Below are 22,577 nucleotides of genomic sequence, written 5' to 3' on the forward strand. Positions count from 1 at the left end.
CTGCAGCGAGGTCGGGCATGGAATTACACCTGGCTAACTTGATGCACACCGGCCACGGAGCTGCAGGTCGCCTATCAGGGGGATGCCGGGAAAAGGAATCCTTGGAGGGAGCTCCAGTACCAGAGGTTTCTGAAGAAGGGGAGCGCTTCTCCGGCATGGGAGGGGGAGTAGCACCAGAAGGGGTGGGTATGGGTACTGATGGGGATGGAGAGGGGGAGTGGGAGAGTGAGGGCCAGGCAAAAGGTGTGGGGCTAATGGGGCGGGGGCCCTGGGGGGGATCTGGAGAAATGTTACTGCATAACTTGCATATAGTTGTCACCAGATTCCTAGAGTTGGGGCTCCAGTCACTGTTAGAAAACTGTTGATAGGACTTGGGGAAAAAACTACAGTCGCCAACCTCACATTACTATGGTGGACAAAGTGAAGCACTGAAATATCAACGGAGCTGGAGATCCATTTCCAATGCACTCGTAGTTGAAGTGTGACAGGACAAGTGACTTGTAAAATCTAAGAACTGTTACTGCTGCTAAGGAACCACTTTGCATGTAACTTCATCATGTAGGTCATTTTCAGTTGGCATGCATGTGGCAACCATGTCAGTTTGCTATCAAGGAGAAGGTTCAGAAAATGGTCATGTTCAACCAGCTCCAGTAACTGACTATCCAGGTAGAGCTCAGGGTGGTGATGTCTGTTCCGAGCCTACAGAAATACAAACTCTTGGGTTTATTTTGGAGAAAATTTGAAGCCAAGTTTTTGGGCCCAGTCTTGTGCCTTTCAAATAAGTCTCTGGAGCTGACATTTAGCATTGTACATTGATATGGCACAGAAGTATAGGCACAAGTCATCATGTATAGTGCTGGCAAGACAATGGGGCCTACAGTGCATGCTAAACTATTGATTGTGATGGTGAAGAGTGGATCAGCAAGACTGATCCTCAGGGAATTCTTTGTTGAAGCTTGCTACAACCTGGATATGGAAGTCATATAAATAAAAGGTTTTTGATAGACATCATCAGATGGCCTAGAAAGCTCATCTGTAGAGTGCGGAAATGAACATTTATTTAGGGCGACAAATGTGTGAAAGCACTTCTAACAATAGTGTCCACATGTACCAGATGATCAGTGCTAGATAAGGTTTCACTGAAGCAGCTTTACAATGGGAATAGCTCAAGTGATTCAAGACATCATGTAAGTCACTGGTTTATCAGTCTTTCAAATAGTTTGCACAGTCCACTGTGAGGTAAGTAGCTGTGAGGTAAGTTTGGGTCCTTTCCACGCTTCATAAAACTAGTCGCAGTTACTTTCTTGCTACTGGGAGGGGATCTGCATACAGCTAAAATATTGAGGATGCGTGTTTCGCTTTCTTTTGTGGGTGTTTCATCATCTACATGTGGATTGTAGCTGGCTCTGGTGATGCACTAAGCTAGTGCACCGAGGTGCTGCTATTCACTGAATGGGTCATTGTACTACTCTACTTGTTGTGTGCAAAATGATGTGTAGGTAGCTTCTGCCATGAATTTATGATATAAAAATATGGGATGAAAATTGCTGTCCATACAAGTTTCAGTTGATGGAAATTCTGGTGATCATTATGGGAAGTTCTTGACTTCTATGTGAGCATGCTGAAATGTAATGCATCTGAATTTTCTTTGTGACAACTCTCAAAGCTTTTTAAATAAAACAAATGTTATTAACATTGTACAGCTTTATTCATCATGTCTACACATTTGCAGCACCCTGTTGCTAGAGGGCTCTGAACTGCAGTGTGTAACATGGAGGTGTTTAACTTAACTATGTCAATAAATGAGAAACAGAGTGCTGTAATCAAGTTTCGAACCTGAAGAGTTCGTCCACACATTGGGCACCCTCTTTTTCAGCATGACAATGTCAGACCACACATCCACACTGTTGATTCTTTGGTATAGAGGAAAGGAGAGATCAAATGAGTAATAAGCTGCTCACTTAGTTTGCCTCTGCTGGAGTTACTTTTAGGACACTTACGTGGTGATGAGCACCGCAGTCTCCTACCCATAGGGATGGTGTAGGTAACTGATCCATGTCCAAGAGGGTTTGCAGTTAAGTGTCCTTGCCTGGTGGCAAACTAAATATTAGAGATTTTTACCTTGCAAGATACTGGCACCCGTACCACAACCGCTTTTATGCTATCGGTTTCAGGTCAATTGTTCACTCAATACACCTGTGTGTATTTAGATACACATTCCCTGGATGCTACATTTGTATCTGCACAGTTATTGCGGTTCACACTGTCATTTCTGATGAGAGGGTGCTAGTCTTATGGGAAATTTGTTTTCTGTAGTGCAATGATTCTCATTAGATAGGTTGCAGACAGTTGGCAGAACCTCTCTAATGGGCAGAAATGGCCCTGCAGTTTTGCTGCAGCAGTGTCATAAGTAGAATTTGAACTGTGACGCCTTTACTGTTGCCCTCACACCACCTAGGTAGGTGGGGCATTGTCAGCATTTGAACAGTACCGTCCAAAATTATATCCCCAGTAAGCGTTTGGACTATTTAAGCTTCTGTTAAATTCATTGTTTAATTATTGAACTTTCTTGCTTGAGCACTTTAGCTCTGAAGCCAACTAGTACATTTAGATCAGCATATATATGAGCTTTTGAAGTGGTCTGTGTTCACACCTATTAATGTTTGAGTAATTACTAAACAAATACTGCACAGTTCATAAAGTCAATATTTTATTTGATATGATGAAGACGAAATGAAATCTGTTTCCATTAGTTACAATAATTGGTACTAGATGACACATACATATTTGGAAGTTTCATTACGTTCCACCAGATGTGTCTAGTTTGTCTTCCATCCACTTCTGTGTCTGAAAAATTTGGAAACTTGTGGTAAGGTCTCATGGGACCTAACTGCTGAGGCCATTGGTCCCTGAGCCTACATACTACCTAATCTAACTTAAACTAACTTATATTAAAAACAAAGATTCCAAGACTTACCAAGCGGGAAAGCGCCGGCAGACAGGCACATGAACAAAACACACAAACACACACACAGAATTGCTAGCTTTCGCAACCGATGGTTGCTTCTTCAGGAAGGAGAGGGAAAGACGAAACGATGTGGGTTTTAAGGGAGAGGGTAAGGAGTCATTCCAATCCCGGGAGCGGAAAGACTTCCCTTAGGGGAAAAAAAGGACAGATGTACACTCGCGCACACGCACACGCACACACACACACATATCCATCCGCACATACACAGACACAAGCAGACATATTTAAAGGCAACCGATGGTTGCTTCTTCAGGAAGGAGAGGGAAAGACGAAAGGATGTGGGTTTTAAGGGAGAGGGTAAGGAGTCATTCCAATCCCGGGAGCAGAAAGACTTCCCTTAGGGGAAAAAAAGGACAGATGTACACTCGCGCGCGCGCGCGCGCACACACACACACACACACACACACACACACACACACACACACACACACACACACACACACACACACACATATCCATCCGCACATACACAGACACAAGCAGACATATTTAAAGGCCTTTAAATATGTCTGCTTGTGTCTGTGTATGTGCGGATGGGTGTGTGTGTGTGTGTGTGTGTGTGTGTGTGTGTGTGTGTGTGTGTGGGCGCGCGCGCGAGTGTACATCTGTCCTTTTTTTCCCCTAAGGGAAGTCTTTCCGCTCCCGGGATTGGAATGACTCCTTACCCTCTCCCTTAAAACCCACATCGTTTCGTCTTTCCCTCTCCTTCCTGAAGAAGCAACCACCGCTAGCAATTCTGTGTGTGTGTTTGTGTGTTTTGTTCATGTGCCTGTCTGCCGGCGCTTTCCCGCTTGGTAAGTCTTGGAATCTTTGTTTTTAATATATTTTTCCCATGTGGAAGTTTCTTTCTATTTTATTTACATCATCATTAATTTAAACTAACTTATGCTATGGACAACACACAAACCCATGCCTGAGGGAAGACTCGAACCTCCAACGGGTGGAGCCGCATGGACTGTGACGAGGCACCTCAGACCGCATGGCTACCCGAAGCGCCATCAGAGAATTGTGTGCATTTTATGAAGTCATGTGAAAAAATTCAATAAGTGTCTAGACAGTTTTAAATTTGTATCTATTGTGCTATAAGAGCACAACTAACAATAACTTTGTGTTTCCATAGTAAATTATACAAATATTTGGTTTTACTGGTTATGAGGAAAAAAAATTCATTTCTCCAAAGAAACAAAGGATAATTTTGGGGCTCAAGGCTGAAGGACTCTCAAATAGAGAATTTATTGGAAAAACAAGCTGAAACTGGAAGGTCATGTTTGAGGTACTAATGTGGTCAGAAGAAAAATCTGCAGTCTCAGATCATTCATGGCAATGAAAATGACAGCACAGCATGAAAGAAAACTGATTTCAAGGCAGATTGCTTTTAAGATTGAGCAGGGGTTTGATTTCAACTTCACAGCAAACAGTATTAAGATAAATTTTCTGATCCCAGCCTTACGAAGAAAAAACTTGCAATGAAAGCCCATGTAACAAAACAGCATGTTGAAGAAAGAAAACGATTTCTCAATCTGTATCAACACTGGTCATCTGAGGATTGGAAAAGTGTTTTTAAGGTGGGAAGCAATTGAACATGTTGGCAATGACAGTGGTTTGAAAGTGTGGTTGGAACCGGGAGAGGAATCTAAGAAAGATCGTGTTGTGGAAATAAAGATCAGTTAAAGTATAATGCTGTGGTCAAAAGCTCCAATTACAAGAACAAACAACAGCTGGGAGTATGGTGTGCTGATAAAATGCCCCTCTGTACTGGCATCTAGTGACAATATCAGCCGAGGGTCACAGGACCTTCACGGCCTGTTCAGATGGAGTTTAGTTTTTAGTAATGCTGTAGCAGCAATGTGTTCTGAAGAAATGGGGAGAATTAAGGTCTGCATATCAAAACAAACTGTATCATCCTAGATTCCAATGAAGATGCCTTAAAGCAAAAGGTTTAACAGGTCTGGAACAAATAAAAGACATTCCAGCAAGAAAAAGGTGGTTTTTCTTTACAAAACAAGTATTTCTGTGCTTGCTGCAGATGATGGCCATGCAAACAAACTTGCAATGGCAAAGTGTGTTTAAATATGGGGTGAACGTAAATTTAGGCCACACTACAGGGCACTCTTCTACCTCAATCTTTATTTGACACTCACCTCCATTGGCTCCAGTAACTCTCAATCCAGATATCACTTTTCAACCTAAACTAGACCTCAGGCTAAGCTGTAGATCAATGTGTCAACATAAGGATTTTTTTTTTTGGGGGGGGGGGGGGCGGGGGCGGCATGATGATAATCAAAATATACGAGACACACTAGTTCCATTATACATAATCAATTAGCAGTTTCATCTGTAGCGAAAAACCGAGTCTGCAGTTCGGCAGGTGCCATTAAGATTTCACTCAAATGAAAACAAGAAACGATGCCAAAAAGCAATCATTCATTGTGTTGTGTGTAGATTCACAAACTGACACTAATGGCAGGAATGGATGGCTGAGGTGCTTCCACAAGATAACAAACCACACCTAGCATTCACAATTGTTAAAATTCTAATATCATTGTTTGGTATAACTTCTATATTCTGAAATTGTTTCACCAATTATGAAGTACACATACAACTGTTTCTCTCTCACTAGGATACAAACAAACAAAACAATACCAACAAGGCTAAAGATCACTGTATATTGATCAACATTCAGGACAGTACCATATTATTATCAATGCAGATAATGTTTCAGTTTTGTCACCTGGCCCCATTTATAGTAAACAGTCGACAACACGACACACATCCTTAGTACCAGCCATGTAAGCCTATCTGCTTGCACAACAATCCACAACAGTATGCGGTACCATAAAGTGACTGAACGGTGGGTGCAAAACTGTCTTGTGTATGAGCAGATGCTTCACCAAATGGCCCAGGCGGAGAACCATTTTCTTGATTGAGACAGAGATGGAGGTGATGCACACTGCAATAATTGTAAATGATTGGGCAAGTTTCAAAATATGAAGTGGGAAACGTGGGATCAGTGCATCACTGTAAGTGTAAAGTTCACAACTGCAAGTGAAAGATGCCTACACTACTTTCCAGCGTGGTGTTCAATCATACACATTTCTTAGTGGAGGGAGGAGGGGGGGGGGGGGGGGAGAAAGAAAGAAAACAACTGTGAAATCCTTTGTGCCAAGTTTTGGCCTGCCATCAAAACCAAGGATTTAAGACATGTGAGTCAACTTGTCATTCTTCACAAGATTGTGTGTGTCCAGATTGAGTTTAGTGAACCACTGTAGCTATTCAAGAATTTTCCTTTGAGCAATTCTAGCATACCCAGACCTGGGAACCTGTTGCTTCCATACTTTAAAGGACCTGAAAAGTAATCAAGGAACATAACATTTGCAATGGATAAAAATGTTGTTAGGTGATTCCAAACATAGAAAAATATCAAGAATCATACACTAATGGAACATGGTGTATATATTTCCTTTGCATCCATATGAATTGCTAAAAATTTAGTTAATAAATAACTTTTCATGAAAACTTTGTTTGCCATGATTGTACTGTTCAAGCAGTGAACATGTGAATGATAACTCTTTAAGAACAGTACAGGAGGGAAAAAATATGAATTTATTCAGCACAAGCAAGCATTAAGAATATTGAATGAAACAGGAAAATGTAAATCTTGCAACAGCGAGATCATAGACAACTGAAGTCTTTAATTCACTTTTCAGTACTTTAACTACTAACATGCTCCATTGACCATATTAATAATTTTTCACAATGATGTGGAATGTGGTAGCTTACAAATGCAGCACATTTTCTCAGTAAATTTACATGATGGTCTTCGAAATTACTCAAACTACCTGTAATGTTTACTACTTGAAACTTAACATTAATGCATTATCTTTCTCTCCTATCCTGCTACATACACATGTATTGGAAGATACAAAACATGTTTTTCTTTTTAAATTCAAAAAATCCAACAGGTTTATTTACATCCAAACTAGATTATGCACCAGAATGCCAATGTCAGTGAAGGTGATGTTGGCGTACGTTACATCTTCATGTAAGTCCATGCCTTATGCCAACATTTATGATGTCAAAGCAGATTTTATAGAAAGTACAGCACGCTCTTCATTAGTAAGGTCAACATAATCTAGGATGAGAAAGCACCAGTTAACATTAAAAGTTTTTTTCTGGTGTAAGTCATGTAAGTCGAACCCCCCCCCCCCCCTCCTCCCGGGCCCATGAATCCGTACTGTAGGTGCAATCATGCAATCACAACAGAGGGATATCTGTTGAGAGGCCACAGACAAACGTGTGATTCCTGAAGAGGGACAGCAACCTTCTCAGAAGATGCACGGGCAACTGTTTGGATGACTGACTGACATGGCCTTTTACCATCAAACAAAACGGCCTGGCTTTGCTAGTACTGTGAACAGCTGAAAGCAAGGGGAAACTACAACCATAATTTTTCCCAAGGGCAAGCAGCTCTACTGTATGGTTAAATGATGATGGCGTGCTCTTGGGTAAAATACTCTGAAGGTAAAAATAATCCCACCATTAGGATCTCGAGACGGGAACTACTCAGGAGGATTTCGTCATCAGGAGAAACAAAACCGGCATTCTATGGATCAGAGAGTGGAATTTTATATCCCTAATCCAGCTTGTAGGTTAGGAAACTGAAAAAGGAAAATGGATATGTTGACATCAAATATAGTGGGAACGAATGAAGTTTGGTGGCAGGAGAAATAGGACTTCATGTCACGTGAATACAGGGTTATAAATACAAAATGAGTAAGAGAACAAGAATACAGGTAAGCTAGTATGAACCCCATACTGGAATGTATTATCACAACCAAGTCAGACGCAAAGCCAATGCCTACCACAGTAGTACAAATTTATAGGCCAACTATCTCGGCAGATGAAGAGACTGAGGAAATGTATTATGAGATAAAAAAGTTTATTTAGATAGTTGAAGAAAACAAAAATTTATTGTGATGGGAGACCAGAATTCAACAGGAGAAAAGGAAGAGATGGAAAGATACTAGCTGAATAGGGACAGAGGGGGGGGGGGGGGGGGAGGGAGGGGAGGCGATGAAAGAGCAAGCCATCTTGTAGAATTCTGCACAAAGCATAATTTAATCATTGTTAACTCTTAAACAAAGAGTCATAGAAGAAGGCTACATACATGGAAGAAACCTGGAAGCACCAGAAGGTTTCATATTGATTATATAATGCTTAGACACAGATTTACGAACCAGATTTTAAATTTCCAGGGACAGATGTGAACTCTAATCACTATATAGCCTACTGGTTAGGAGCTGCAGATTACAACTGAAGAAGGTGGAAAAAAGTACAAAATTAAGGAGACGGGACCTGGATAAGTTGAAAGAACAAGAGGTCGCTGAGAGTTTTAGAATGGGCATTAGGCAATAGCTGACTAGAGATGGGGACAGGAATACAAAAGACGAATGGGTAGCTGTAAGAGATGGAATAGTGAGGGTAGCAGAGGATACAATAGGTAAAAAACAAAGCCTAATAGAAATCCTTGGATAACACGAGAGATATTAAATTTCACTGATGAAAGAAGAAAATTTAAAAATACAGCAAATAAAGCAGGCCGAATGGAATATTAATGTTTAAAAAATGAGATTGACAGGAAGTGCAAAATGGCTAAGTGAGAAAAGTTAAGGACTAATTTAAAGATTTAGAAGCATATTTCACAAGGGGAAAGACATATATGCCTACAGGAAAATTAAGAGACCTTTGTGGAAAAGAATGATTATCAAGAGCTCAGACAGAAAACCAGTCCTAAGCAAAACAGGGAAAGTTGAAAGGAGGAAGGGGTATAGAGAGGATGTATTAACAAGAGATAAACTTGAAGTTAATATTATAGACAGGGAAGTAGACAACAATGAAGATGAGATGGGAGATATGTTAAGTGAAAAGAATATGACAGAGCTCTGAAAGATTTAAGTCAAAACGAGGCTCCTGGGATAGAAGATATTCCATCAGAACTATTGATAGCCATGGGAGAACCAGCCATGACAAAACTCTTCCAACTAGCTTGCATGATGTATGAGACTTCTAGAAGAACGTAGTAATTCCAAATCCAAAGAAAGCTGTCACTGACAGTTAAATAAGTCATCGTTGCAAAATACTAACATGAATTCTTTAAAGAAGAAGAATGGAATAACTGGTGCAAGCCGACCTGCGGGAAGATCAGTTTGGATTCTGGAAATGTAGGTCTTAGGCTACCTTAGGAGATGCGTTAAGGAAAAAGAAACCTAAGTTTATAGCATTTGTAGACTTACAGAAACTTTTGACTAGGCTACATTGATTGGAATACTCTTTGAAATCCTGAAGATAGCATGGACAAAATAAATGGAGCATAAGACTATTTACAACTTTTACAGAAACTAGGTGACAGTTATACGATTCAAGAGGTACGAAAGGGAAGAAGTGGTAGAGAAGAGAGTGAGACAGGGTTGTGGCCTATTTATGATGTTATTCAACCAGAATATTGAGCAAGTGGTAAAACAAACCAAACCACAATTTGGAATGGGAATTAAAATTCAGGGGAAACAAATAAAAACTTTGAGGTTTGCGGGTGAAATTGTAATTCTGACAGAGACAGCAAAGGACTTGGAAGAGCAGTTAAATGAAATGGACAGTGTTTTGAAAGGACAATATAAGATGAACATCAACTAAAGCACAACAACGATAATCAAATGTAGTCAAATTAAGTCGGGGGATGCTAAGGGAATAACTAAAGCACAAGGATAATAAAATGTAGTCAAATTAAGTCGGGGGATGCTAAGGGAATGTGTGTGTGTGTGAAAGAGAGCACATGTAGGGCTGCATAAATCCAGTCTTCAGGCTGAAGAAGAAGACGAGGACGACGACAACAAGTCATTTACAAACAAACTTCAGCATGTCCTCTGGCCATCTGAAAGGTCAACAACAACAACAAGTCGTTTGCAAACAATCAACATGTCCTCTGGCCATCTGAAAGGTCAAATTTAAATATTTTGGGATTCTGTGATTGACTTTGTAGATGACAACTCTGTTAGCATTTTATACCTGGTCGTTGTCAAACAGTTATTCTAAGCTAATAGTACGAAAGTGCTTGCAGCTAATTGGAAACTGAGCTGTACACAGGCCGTTCACGGTCAAACAATTTGTAATATAATCATTCAAAACTATAAATAATAATAAATATACCACTGGATAGGGATTTTTTTACAACTATAGATAATACTTGCACAATTGTGTAGAGTGTTTCGAGCAGCTATTTATTAGACCTTCCATAACAAATAATCAATTAAATTTTTAAAAAATGTATGTTACTGAACGTGAATTCTATTGCTCGCGATGGAGCTTACCCGTCGCCCACAACTTTAAATTTACAACTGAGATACTTGCCTCATTTTCGAAATCCTGCACTACTCTCTCCAGCCCGGTAACCATCCCGCCACTTATTCGAATTCTTGTCCGAATCCTGGCTAAGAACAAAACAACAAAGACCTGTTGATTTCCAGATAGGGGTAACCGTAAATTTCGCGCCAGTAATTGGCGCATCCAGAACTTCTCACAAACCTGTTGCTTTGGTCTTTATTTATTTATTTATTTTTGATCCAACATCAACTGATTACAAAACAAGTTTTTTTTGTTACAGTCTTCTGATAAGTCAGAGACTTACTTACTAAAGTTACATATTATTGCCTGGCACTTTTACCTACAAAACTTTTTCTAAATTTAATTAAGATGACAATGTTACATATATGGACTATACATTAAAAAATGTTATTGCAATGCTTAGATTAAGGAATCAGAGTTGAGATTCAAATATTTACAGTTTGTGACACAGTGTAAGACCTGAGATTACCTTTATTTTTAGATAGATAGTCTTCAATCACACGAGTGTACTAAATCTTGAAACTCATCTATTAAATACACAGGATTGTTTAGGAGCCATAATTTTAATTTCTTTTTTAGTTTTGTAATGGGCTATTTGGAAATATTAGGATGGAAGCAATTCAATAGTTTCATGCCTGCATAGCGAGGGCTTTTCTCGTAAAGTGTTGTTCTATGGGAGATGATATGGGGTCTCTCTCTACCTCTAGTGTTGTGATCGTGTATTTCTTTATTACGTATTCTCTTACTGTTTACTGCCATAATGGCTATCTTCAGTACATGCAGGTTATGAACAGTTATAATTTTAAATTCTTTAAACAAATTTCTGCAGGACTCCCTGACACATTTCTTTCCCATAATTCTAAGTGCCTTCTTTTGTAAGATAAGCACGCTTTTCATATTACCTTTACTGCTGGATCCCCATACCTCTATCCCATAGCTTAAATAGGATTCAAATAGTGGAAAATATATTTGCCTCAGAGAGGTGATATTACAAAAAGGTGTCAGTTTTCTTAGGACATATATGGTAGTGCATAGCTTTTTGCAAATATCATTTACATGGTCACACAAGTTTAAATCTGATCAAGTGTCTGGCCAAGAAATTTGCTCAAGTATTGTTTTTTAATGTATTTGTCAAGCATTAAAGTTTGGTATTCATGAGTTTTTTGCCTCCCAAGATCAAATTCAATATAGGCAGATTTATTCGTGTTTAATTTTATTTTGTTTTTATTAAAATACTGCAGAAATAAGCCTGCTGCAGTATTGTATTCCACTTCGAGCTGCGAATAGCTTGGATTGCGGCATATTAATGTGGTATCATGTACATATAAGATAGCTGTTGCATTGTTTGTTATGGACTGAATATCATTAACATAAATAATAAAAAAAAGTGGTACTAATATTGACCCCTGTGGAATACAAAATTTATGTCAGTGGTATTTGATTTATATGCTCCCTCTGCAGTGCTAATAGACATGAACTGCTTCCTATTTGTCAAGTAGGATCTCATCAGATTATGAGCTGTGCCTCGAATGCCATAGTTCCACAGTTTGTCCAACAATACAGTCATATCAACACAGTCAAATGCTTTTTGTAAGCCTAGAAAGATGCCACATACACGTTATTTATTATCTATTGCTTGAGTGACACCTTCCATTAAGTTGGATGCTGCTGTAATGGTGGACGACCCCTTGGCAACACATACTGCCACTTATAAGTCACTTTTTCGCATGCCAAGGAGTTCCAGATTCTTCAGTATACTACTTTCTCAAAGATTTTGGGTATTATTGGAAGAACAGAAATGGTTCGAAAGTTTTCTACTAGATTTCTGATTCCTTTTTTAAAAATAGGCACAACTCGAGCAATTTTCAAATATCTGGAAATAGACCATCTAGTATATGAGAGTTGATAACTGTTAATAAAGATGATGCAATTTTATGTATTCATTTCTTAAGAGTGTTCAGACTAAGAACAGCATATCCGGCTGCATGGGAATTCTTTAAGCTACTTACTATTTTAATTATTTCTTCTTTAGCTTGTTGGTGTCAAAAATATACTTCCTGACACTTGTGTTCCTCAGAATTTGTATTTATGATTTTAAAGCTGATTGTTTTTGCTGTAGCCAACAGAAGCAAAGTAATTGTTAAATAGATCTGATATCCTATTCCGATCTGTTTCTATTGTGCTGTTTATCAGCAAGTGATTTTTCAGTTGTATGTTTCCCAGATTTACCTATTTCTCTATTTACTAGTGACCATGATATTTTGGAGATAATATTTGAGTTTTGAATGACACTCTCTAAATGTTCCTGTTTTTCCGAAATTAGGAGGTCTGCATAGTATTTCAGATAATTTTTGAACTCTTCTTTTAATTTTTTATTGCTCAAGTCATTTAACATGGCATACTCATATCATATTAGCTTTTCTCTCGCCTCAGTGACTGAACTTGATATCCAGTTTTGGGTTACAGGATGTGACTGAATTCTCTTTTTTATTAATGGGCAGGCTTGGTCGAGAATGTAGTATAGTTCATTTGAGAATTTGCCATAACTATGATGTGTCGTTAGAATACTGTTCCAATCCACATTCCTTAGCATATTGTTCAAATGAGTTATATCTTGGTCTGTATTCATCCTAATATATCTATAGGAACTGTGTGTAGGAACCTTTTTTATGTGCACACTAAGTTCTACTGATTGGTGGTCTGACAAAGCACTTATAATACCAGAAGATGTGAGATCGTAAAGATGAATACCAGTGATTATGTTATCTATTGCCGACTGGCATGTTTCAGTCTCCCTGGTTGCAGTGTTTATCAGGTATTTTACATTTTATTCAAGTGGAGTATACTTGAATTGTCTACTGTGTAGCTTATTTGCTAATACATTTATGTTGAAATCTCCTATAATTACTAACTTTTACAGGTGTGATATAAAAACATAATCTATCATGTCATAAAACTTTGTTAAGAAAACCTCGAAGTTTCTGTCTGGCAGCCTATATAAACATATAACATAAATTTCATCATTTGGTACCTTTATACATGCTGCACATAATTCAATTGTTTCTTCTAATGAATATTTACTTACATTTACAGAATTCAAATCAAATGTGCTTTTTACACACATTGACACACTCCCCCTCTGATAGAAGACCTGCAAAACGCGTTAGCTAGTACCATGTTTAGAGGTTTAAAAGCTTCTAATTTGGCATCAGATAACCTGTGTTCACTAAAGCCAAGCACATCAGCCATAGTTTCATTTACAAACACGTCTAATTGTTCATATTTCTTGCTCAAGTCCTTGTTTGGTATCAGGCCACTACCATGCCATAGCTGTTAATTCAGGCAATTGCTCCCAAATTGAAAGTCCAGACCGCAGGGATGAATGTGACCAAATGCCCAGTAGTTAGAAAGATATGAGAGACAACAGCAGCATTGTAAATCAAAAAAAAATTTTAAATGAAGGAACTTTCCTAGTTTTCTGTATCACATTGGTTTCCATCAAAAGACACAAGTACACATTCTTGTTTAAAAATGCGTTGTTCTTTTTTGACAATTTCATGCGAAAATACAACTTTTGGCTCAAGATAATTACATTAAACTTATGATGTATTACAGATAGAGATTATTTTATAGTTCTGTATGTTTTCCACTTTCAATTCTATCTTAACTTTTCGGAACATTTGTGTTTGTTTTTTGCACGTATTTTTATGTGGTACAATGTCTGTCTCCCTTTCCACAATATGTAGTATTTTTCTCCCATCTCGCTAGGACTTGAGTACCTGTGTGCTAACATTTCTTTCTCACACTAGTTGGTACGAGGGACTCTATTTCAAAGTGATTCTGTAGGAAACATTTTGCAAGAGTAGTGCAAACACCACCAGACGATATATGTCAAGCTTCTAGATACCATAAGTCTTCAATCTATATCTGCATCATACTTTTATATTTTCGTATTAATCTAATTTACATTAGCTACCTAATTATTCAGTGAACTTTACTCTGTATATAATTTCGAAAAAGAGTTATGTATCGCCCCCCCTCCCCTTGAATTTTTCTTAGCACAAGTACAACATATGTACATGATATGCACAAAAATACCAGTCGTAATTTTTGTCTGCAATGGAATACAGCTGTTCTGAATGTACCAATCACCATAACCAAGATTTCAGAGAAATAGGTTCACTACCAAACTCAAACCACTGATCTGTATAATTAAATTTAACACAGTTGCTCTGATTTTGTGATCATTCATAATGAAATAATTAAGAAAGATAATTAATATTTTGTTGATTGCTATTGTTTACAAACAAAGTAAAAAATAGAAGCTGAAAAGTTATAAGAAAACTGATGTTTTCAGAGTTTGAAAAACCTATTTTTAATAAAGTGACAACTTATGTGCGACATACATAAATGATCATAAAAAAATAGATGCTGTCAGCGTCTGTCTAAATGTTTTCCTGTGTAAACTGGCATTGCATATATTTGTTCTGTCGTGACAATGAATTTTAATGTACTATATTACTGCACTTTTTACAATAATATAGATCTGATTCACAGGAAAAACACTTTGTGTTAAATACTGGCAACGAATCTTCCTGCAGCACTACTGACACAACATTTGACCTTATATCACTGACCACACTACCTTTTGGGAGAACATCACCAGACAACATAAATCGCAACCGTATTACCTCCTCTGCCTCTCTGTCCACAGAAACAATCACTGCTGATGGCATGATCAAACAATGATTATCTTTTCCTCTTAAATTTTCTCAATACTGCGCAGGTTCCATGCTAAATAAATAAATAAATAAATGTATGCAAGTATTGCGATTTAACTTGTTTGCCGTATTTTTGACAACAAATCCTGCAAATTTTAGTAAGTTTATATTTGGTCTAGTCTCTTGCAAGTATATCTATCCAGCGAGCATAGCCTACTGTGCATGTTCTCACGTCAAAGCGCGCGAATCACATGATTTTGGGACGATGCTACTTGTCTACAATTTGCTGTAATAGTGAAACTTGAGTAATACACATATTGGCTTGTTTTATATACATTTCTGCATATTCGAGTTTTACAAACAGTTATGGTGCGATATTGCCATTGCTGTGTATGTAAAAAGAATTAAATGAAAGGAGCACCAGTTACTTTTCATAGGCATGTACAACAAAAGCATTTCGTATATGGCCTTTTATGTTGAAAAATATCGAGACTTGGTATTATAAAGTCTTGTACTGTAGAGATAATTTCTGCATTTTATGGCCATGTGTTTAAAACATGAGTGGAAGATAAATTTGCGTATGTGCTCCAGTGAATTACCAGTCAGTGTACTCGTGCTATGTTCATATGCAAGTAAAATTTGTACACGACAGTCTGATCAATTTCTTCCAATTTATACAGATTCTTAAAACCTTGTGTGTATTTATGTATTCCTGCATGAGATAATTTCCTATAGAATGTAACTGTGAGTAATTAATTAGAACAAAGTCAACAATATAATCAGTGCAATAGAAAACATAAAAATATTGTTAGTTGACACTTCTATTATTACTCCAAAATTCGAGCAATTGATCTTGCATTTTTTATGCATAGTGCATGCTTTCACTTTTCTATCGAGATGGCGAAAAAATGTTATAGATAATTTACATGTCTATAAAAAGCAAAAGGATACATACAGAAAAAAATGAAAATAATAATGGACAAGCAGGTGGTACATATCACTTACTGTATTTACCATAACAATTTCATAGTTCCCAATACATCGTTTTTTGATGTCACTTGAGCGCCTTGTACAATTCACTGTAATGTAATTAATAAAACAGTCATATGGCAATATGAACAATTGCAATGCAAAAAAATATTGTCAGCTGTCACTTCTTATTCTGTTACTGAACAAACACAAATAAAGTGGAATCTGAGCTACGATACCATGGTGGAAAAGCAGAATACCGTAGCTCTTCATGTCTTTAAGTCAAATTCGGTTTTTGGTCTCAAATTATTAAGTTGTCTATAAGAAGTGAATACAAAGTCTCACAGTACACTGAAGGGATCTCACAGTACACCAGGGGATCTGTCTGTAGCAGTGAAGTAATAACACTCGAAATACTCTAAGTGCTATACAGACTAAAATGTGTCATCCCAATATCAAGTGACTTGAGCTGGAACAAGTGTTGTGGACCGAATTCTCGTTCTGCTTATCCTAATGCTTACACCATAGATATTTATACTCTATGGTATAGGTCGATGATTTGAGTGAACAAGCTCACTGGTTGGCACAGTGAAAGTATACAACACAATCAATGACTTCGTAAAAATAACAGCACAACCATGGAAGTATTCTTGCCTCCATGAGCACAACATTACTACAGAATAGAGAGTATACAGAATGGAAACTTGGCAGCAATCCATGCAGCAAAAATTAGTGCATGTGTGCAAAATCTGCTCTATTGAAACTGAATAAACAGTTTTGTTTGAGGCAAATGCAAATGGATACATTTTCTTTATTTTGTTAACTATGCCTTTTAGTTTCTGAGCCTATCTACAAGTAAACAGTTGCTTGATATACCGTAAAAGGTGGAAGTAAGTAATGAGCACTAGTAAGAGAGAAGACCATAAAGGTATGTAATGAATGGTTTCCAGGAAATGGCTGATAGCAGTTCGTGAGTGAAATGGTTTTCTGATTTGCTTGCTGTAAACAATAAAAGATCATTCTTGTTGTTGTGGTCTTCAGTCGGAAATCTGGTTTGATGCATCTCTCCAACTACTCAATCCTGTGAAAGCCTCTTCAACTCTGAATAACTACTGCAACTTACATCTTTCTGAATCTGTCTGCCCTTCTTATCTCCTTGTCTCTCTCTACGATTTTTACCCCTCCTGCCCCACTTCCTTCCAATACTAAAACTGTGATCCTTGGATCTCTCAGAACATGTCACAGCAACTGACCCCTTCTTTTAGTCAAGTTGAGAACAAATTTCTTGTCTCCTCGATTCTTCCCTTCATCAGTTATAAGATATACCCATCTAATCTTCAGAATTATTCTATGGCACCATATTTCAAAAGGCTCTGTTCACTTCTTGTCTAATCTGCTAATTGTCCATGTTTCGCTTCCATACAAGGTTGCACTACAGGCAAGTAGCTTCAGAAAAAAAACTTTCAAACACTTAAATCTATATTCCTGTGTTAACAGATTTTTCTGCTTCGGGAACACTTTTCTTGCCTTAACCACTCGCCTGCTACTTTAACTGTCTCGTTTCCTAATCTTATTCACTCAGCATCATCTGACTCACTTCGCCAACATACCATTATCCCTACTTTGTTTTTGTTAATGTTTATCTTATATCCTTCTTTCAAGACACTGTCCATTTTATCTAACAGCTCTTGCAAGTCCTTTGCTGTCTCTGACAGAATTACAATGAAATCGGCAAACCTCAAAGTTTTTATTTTTTCTCCTTGACATTGGATCCCTACTTGAAATTTTTCTTTGGTTTCATTTCTTGCTTGCTCAACTTACAGACTCAATGTAACTGTGGATATGTTATAGCCCTGTCTCACTTCCTTCTCAACCACTGCTTCCCTTTCACACCCATCAATTCTTAATACAGTAATCTTGTTTCTGCTCAAGTTGCAATTCTATCAGAATTTCAAAAAGGGTATACCAGTAAACACTGTCAAAAGCGTCCTTTAAGTCTCCATTTGTTATAAACAAAAGTTTGCCTTTCTTTAACACGTCTTCTGAGAAGTCTTAGTGCCACTACTGCCACCCACTTTCCTACATTTCTCCAGAATCCAAACCGAACTTATCCAAGGTCGTCTTCTACCACTTTTTACATTCTTCAGTGAAGAATACATTTTTTATTTGCAATCATGACTTATTAAAGGGATATTTCAGCAACATTCACACCTGTCAGCACCCACTTGCTTTGGAATTGGAAATGTTAATTCTTCAGGAAGTCTGATGATATTTCACCTGTTTCATTAATCTTGCACACTAGATGGAATAGTTTTGTCATGCCTGGCTCTTCGAATGGTATCAGTAATTCTGATGCAATGATGTGTATTCCCAGCGCCTTGTTTCGAATTAGGTCTTTTATCACTCTGTCAAATTCTTCTCACAGTATCATGTCACTCATCTCATCTTCATCTATGTCCACTTCCCTTTCTATAATATTACCTTCAAGTTCATCTCCCTTGTATGGACCCTGTATATACTCCCACCCCTAGATATTCATATAGCTTCTTCTCTTTTCTCCAAAGCCCTCTTTAATTTTCCTGTAGGCAGAACCTATCATTCTCGTAGTGAAAAATGCTTCTGATTCTTAACATTTGTTCTCTAGCCTTTCCTGCGTAGCAGTTTTGTACTTCCTATCAGTCTTATTTTGTAGACATTTGTATTCGCTTCCGCCTTCTTCATTTGCTGTACGTTAATATCTTCTCTTTTCACAAATTAAATTCTATATCTTCTGTGATGTCCAAGAATTTCTTCTGGGTCTTGTATTTTTACCTATTTTATCCTCTGCTGCCTTAACGATTTCGTCTCTCAAAACTACCCATTCATCTTCTACTGCATGCCTTGTCTCTGTTCTAGTCAGCCATTGCCTAATCCTGCATCTAAAACTCTCAACAATTTCCAGTTCTTTGAACTTATCCAGGGCGCTTTTTCTTAATTTCGTATCTTTTTGCAATTTCTTCACTTTTAATCTACAGATATTAACGAACACATTGTGATCAGAGTCCAAAACTGACCCTGGAAATGCCTTAAAATCTAAAATCCAGTTCCAAAATCTCTGTCTTGTCTTTGTTGTTGTTGTTCTTGCGGTGGTGGTCATCAGTCCAGGGACTGGTTTGATGCAGCTCTCCAAGTAACTACTGCACCCTACATCCATCTGAATAAGCTTAGTGTATTAATCTCTTGGTCTCCCTCTACGATTTTTACCCTCCACGCTTTCCTCTAACACTAAATTGGTGATCCCTTGTTGTCTCAGATGTCTCGGAACGTGTCCTACCAAGCCATCCCTTCATCTGGTTAGGTTGTATCCCAAATTTCTCTTATCCCCAATTCTATTCAGCACCTCCTCATTAGTTACAAGACCTACCCATCTAATCTTCAGCATTCTTCAGTAATACCACATTTCGAAATCTTCTATTCTCTTCTAATCTAAACTATTTATCATCCATGTTACACATCCATACATGGCTACCCTCCAATACAAATACTTTTAGAAAAGACCTCCTAACACTTAAATCTATGCTCGATGTTATTCAGAAACGCTTTTCTTGTCATTTCTATCTACATTTTATATCCTCTCTACTTCAACATTAAACAGTTATTTTGCCCCCAAAATAGCAAAACTCACGAAAAACTTTACATATCTCGTTTCCTAATCTAATTTGCACAGTATCACCTGATTTAATTAGACTGCATTCCATTATCCTCATTTTGCTTTTGTTTATGTTCATCTTATATCCTCCTTTCAAGACACTGTCCATTCTGTTCAGCTGCCCTTTGAGGTCCTTTGCTGTCTCCAACAGAATTAAAATGTCATCAGCGAACCTCAAAGTTTTTATTTCTTCTCCATGGATTTTAATTCCTACTCCAAATTTTTCTTTCGTTTCCTTTACTGCTTAATGAGTGCACAGATTGAAGAACATCGGGGATAGGCTATAAACCTGTCTCACTCCCTCCCCAACCACTGTTTCCCTTTCATGTCCTTCAACTCTTATAACTGCCATCTGGTTTCTGTACAAATTCAAAATAGCGTTTCGCTCCCTGTATTTTACCCCTGCCACCTTCAGAATCTGAAAGAGTGTATTCCAGTCAACATTCCCAAAAGCTTTCTCTAAATATACAAATGCTAGAAACGTAGGTCTGCCTTTCGTTAGCTTACTTTCTAAGATAAGTCATAGAGTCAGTATAGCCTCAAGTGTTCCAAAATTTCTGTGGAATCCAAACTGATCTATCCCAAGGTCAACTTCTACCAGTTTTTCCATTTGTCTGTAAAGAATTGGTGTAACTATTGCAGCCCTGACTTATTACCCTGATAGTTCGGTGATTTTCACACCTCTCAACACCTGCTTCCTTTGGGATTGGAATTATTATATTCTTTTTTAAGTCTGAGGGTATTTCGCAGGCCTCACACATCTTGCTCACCCAAAGGTAGAGTTTTGTGATGGCTGCCTCTCTGAAAGCTATCAGTTGTTCTAATGGAATGTTGTCTACTCCTGGGGCCTTGTTTCAACTTAGGTCTTTCAGTGCTGTGTCAAACTGTTCACACAGTATCAAATCTCCAATTTCATCTTCACATACGTCCTCTTCCATTTCCATAATATTACCCTCAAGGTACATCACCCTTGTATACTCCTTCCACCTTTCTGCTTTCCCTTCTTTGCTTAGAACTGGGTTTCCATCTGAGCTCTAGACATTCATACAAGTGTCTGTCTTTTCTCCCAAGGTCTCTAATTTTCCTGCAGGCAGTATCTATCTTACCCCTAGTGAGATAAGCCTCTACGTCGTTACATTTGTCGATATCATTTTTGAGACGTTCCTTTTTGCCTGCTTCATTTACTGCATTTTTATATTTTCCCCTTTCATGAATTAAATTCAATATTTCTTCTGTTACCCAAGGATTTCTGCCAGCCTTCGTTTTTTAATCTACTTGCTGTCTTCACTATTTCATCCCTCAAAGCTACCCATTCTTCTTCTACTGTATTTCTTTCCCCTATTCTTGTCAATCGTTCCATATGCTCTCTCTGAATCTCTCTACTACCTCTGCTTTAGTCAGTTTATCCAGGTCCCATGTCCTTAACTTCCCACCTCTTTGCAGTTTCTTCAGTTTTAATCTACAGTTCATAACCAATAGATTGTGGTCAAAGTACACATCTGCCCTTAGAAATGCATTACAGTTTAAAACCTGGTTCCTAAATCTCTGTCTTACCATTATATAATCTACCTGAAACCTTCCAGTACCTCTAGGCCTCTTTCATGTATGCAACCGTCTTTCATGATTCTTGAACCAAGTGTTGGCTATGATTAGGTTATGCTCTGTGCAAAATTCTACCAGGTGGCTTCTGTCGTTTCACACCCCCATTCTGTATTCAACTACTATGTTTCCTTCTCTTCCTTTTCCTATAAGCCTATGTAATGGCATCAAATGTAAATTATTATGTCAAACGGTTATTGTGAAATAAATTGTTGTAATCAGGGCAAGACTTTGGGCTCACCCTGTATATAATCTGCATACTATAAAATTTTGGGGAACAGTAATTTGGTTTTCTAAGTTGTATGTGTTAAGGATATATAGTAAGGAACTTAAAACAGCTCCTTGTGGCGAGCTTTGAGAAGCAAGAATGCCTTATACCACAGAATTTAACTTTGATTTTTCTTTGAGAGATCCGTCTATGTGATACACCATACTTTACTAATTTACCTAACAAAGTGGAATCTGTACATGGTCGTGTACTCCATGACATCAAGAAAGCCACAACCACATTTTTCTTCGCTTTGAATACAGTTGTTACTTCCAGAGTGAGCATCCAAAAATTTTATATTCTTCTCTTCCCTTTTCTGAATGCATATTGATTGTTCGGCATTTGTCTTTGCTTTCAAGACACCGTCTAGTCTCCTTTTGATTACACTTTCCAGAGTTTAAGTGAGATATGATGATGCCGTTATCAGTCGATAACGGGAGTACAAATTAAGGTTGCAGTGGCGCGGTTACTTTCGTCCATTACCTGAGCCTACGTGGTGAACTCTTTGCAGCAGATTTACAGTAGGAAAGCTAGACAGAAGCCTATCATACTGTAACTCCCATTAGAGTGCATACGACATAACTCTTCCAAGACTCGGGAAAAAGACTTAATTTTGAATGGAAGGTGGAAATACTGGCAAGACTTCAGTATATTCTGAACCTTGATAATGAACACTTCCCCTGCAAAGCTGATGCTAATTGAAACGCAGTCAAGCACAGATCCTTCCATTCAAGTTAGGAATTACATACTAACGTATTTCCCAAAATCTGAACAGCTACTAAGCACGGATTGTTCTTAAATGAAATGCTCATCATACTATTAAGTTTATCGGTGTATACTCTGCTCAAGTTTTTAGTCAGCGATCTTCTCGATATGCCACGCGGAATTACTGTCTTTTCTCATATG

General features: G+C 37.9%; 1 protein-coding gene across 1 annotated transcript in view; it reads right to left on the minus strand.

Annotated features, from left to right (window-relative positions):
* The window catches only part of LOC126326240 (uncharacterized), a 37,742-nt gene extending 27,117 nt beyond the window's left edge, over positions 1-10,625 (minus strand). Inside the window, exons 1-2 of the mRNA XM_049995623.1 lie at positions 10,607-10,625; positions 10,433-10,508 (exon numbers count right to left, since the gene is read on the minus strand). Coding sequence (XP_049851580.1) covers positions 10,433-10,477 — 45 coding nt within the window. The 5' untranslated portion in view covers positions 10,478-10,508; positions 10,607-10,625. The remainder of the gene's footprint in view (positions 1-10,432; positions 10,509-10,606) is intronic.
* Positions 10,626-22,577: the final 11,952 nt, after the last annotated feature.

Source organism: Schistocerca gregaria, chromosome 2 (genome assembly GCF_023897955.1).
Source record: "Schistocerca gregaria isolate iqSchGreg1 chromosome 2, iqSchGreg1.2, whole genome shotgun sequence".
Lineage (NCBI taxonomy): Eukaryota > Metazoa > Arthropoda > Insecta > Orthoptera > Acrididae > Schistocerca > Schistocerca gregaria.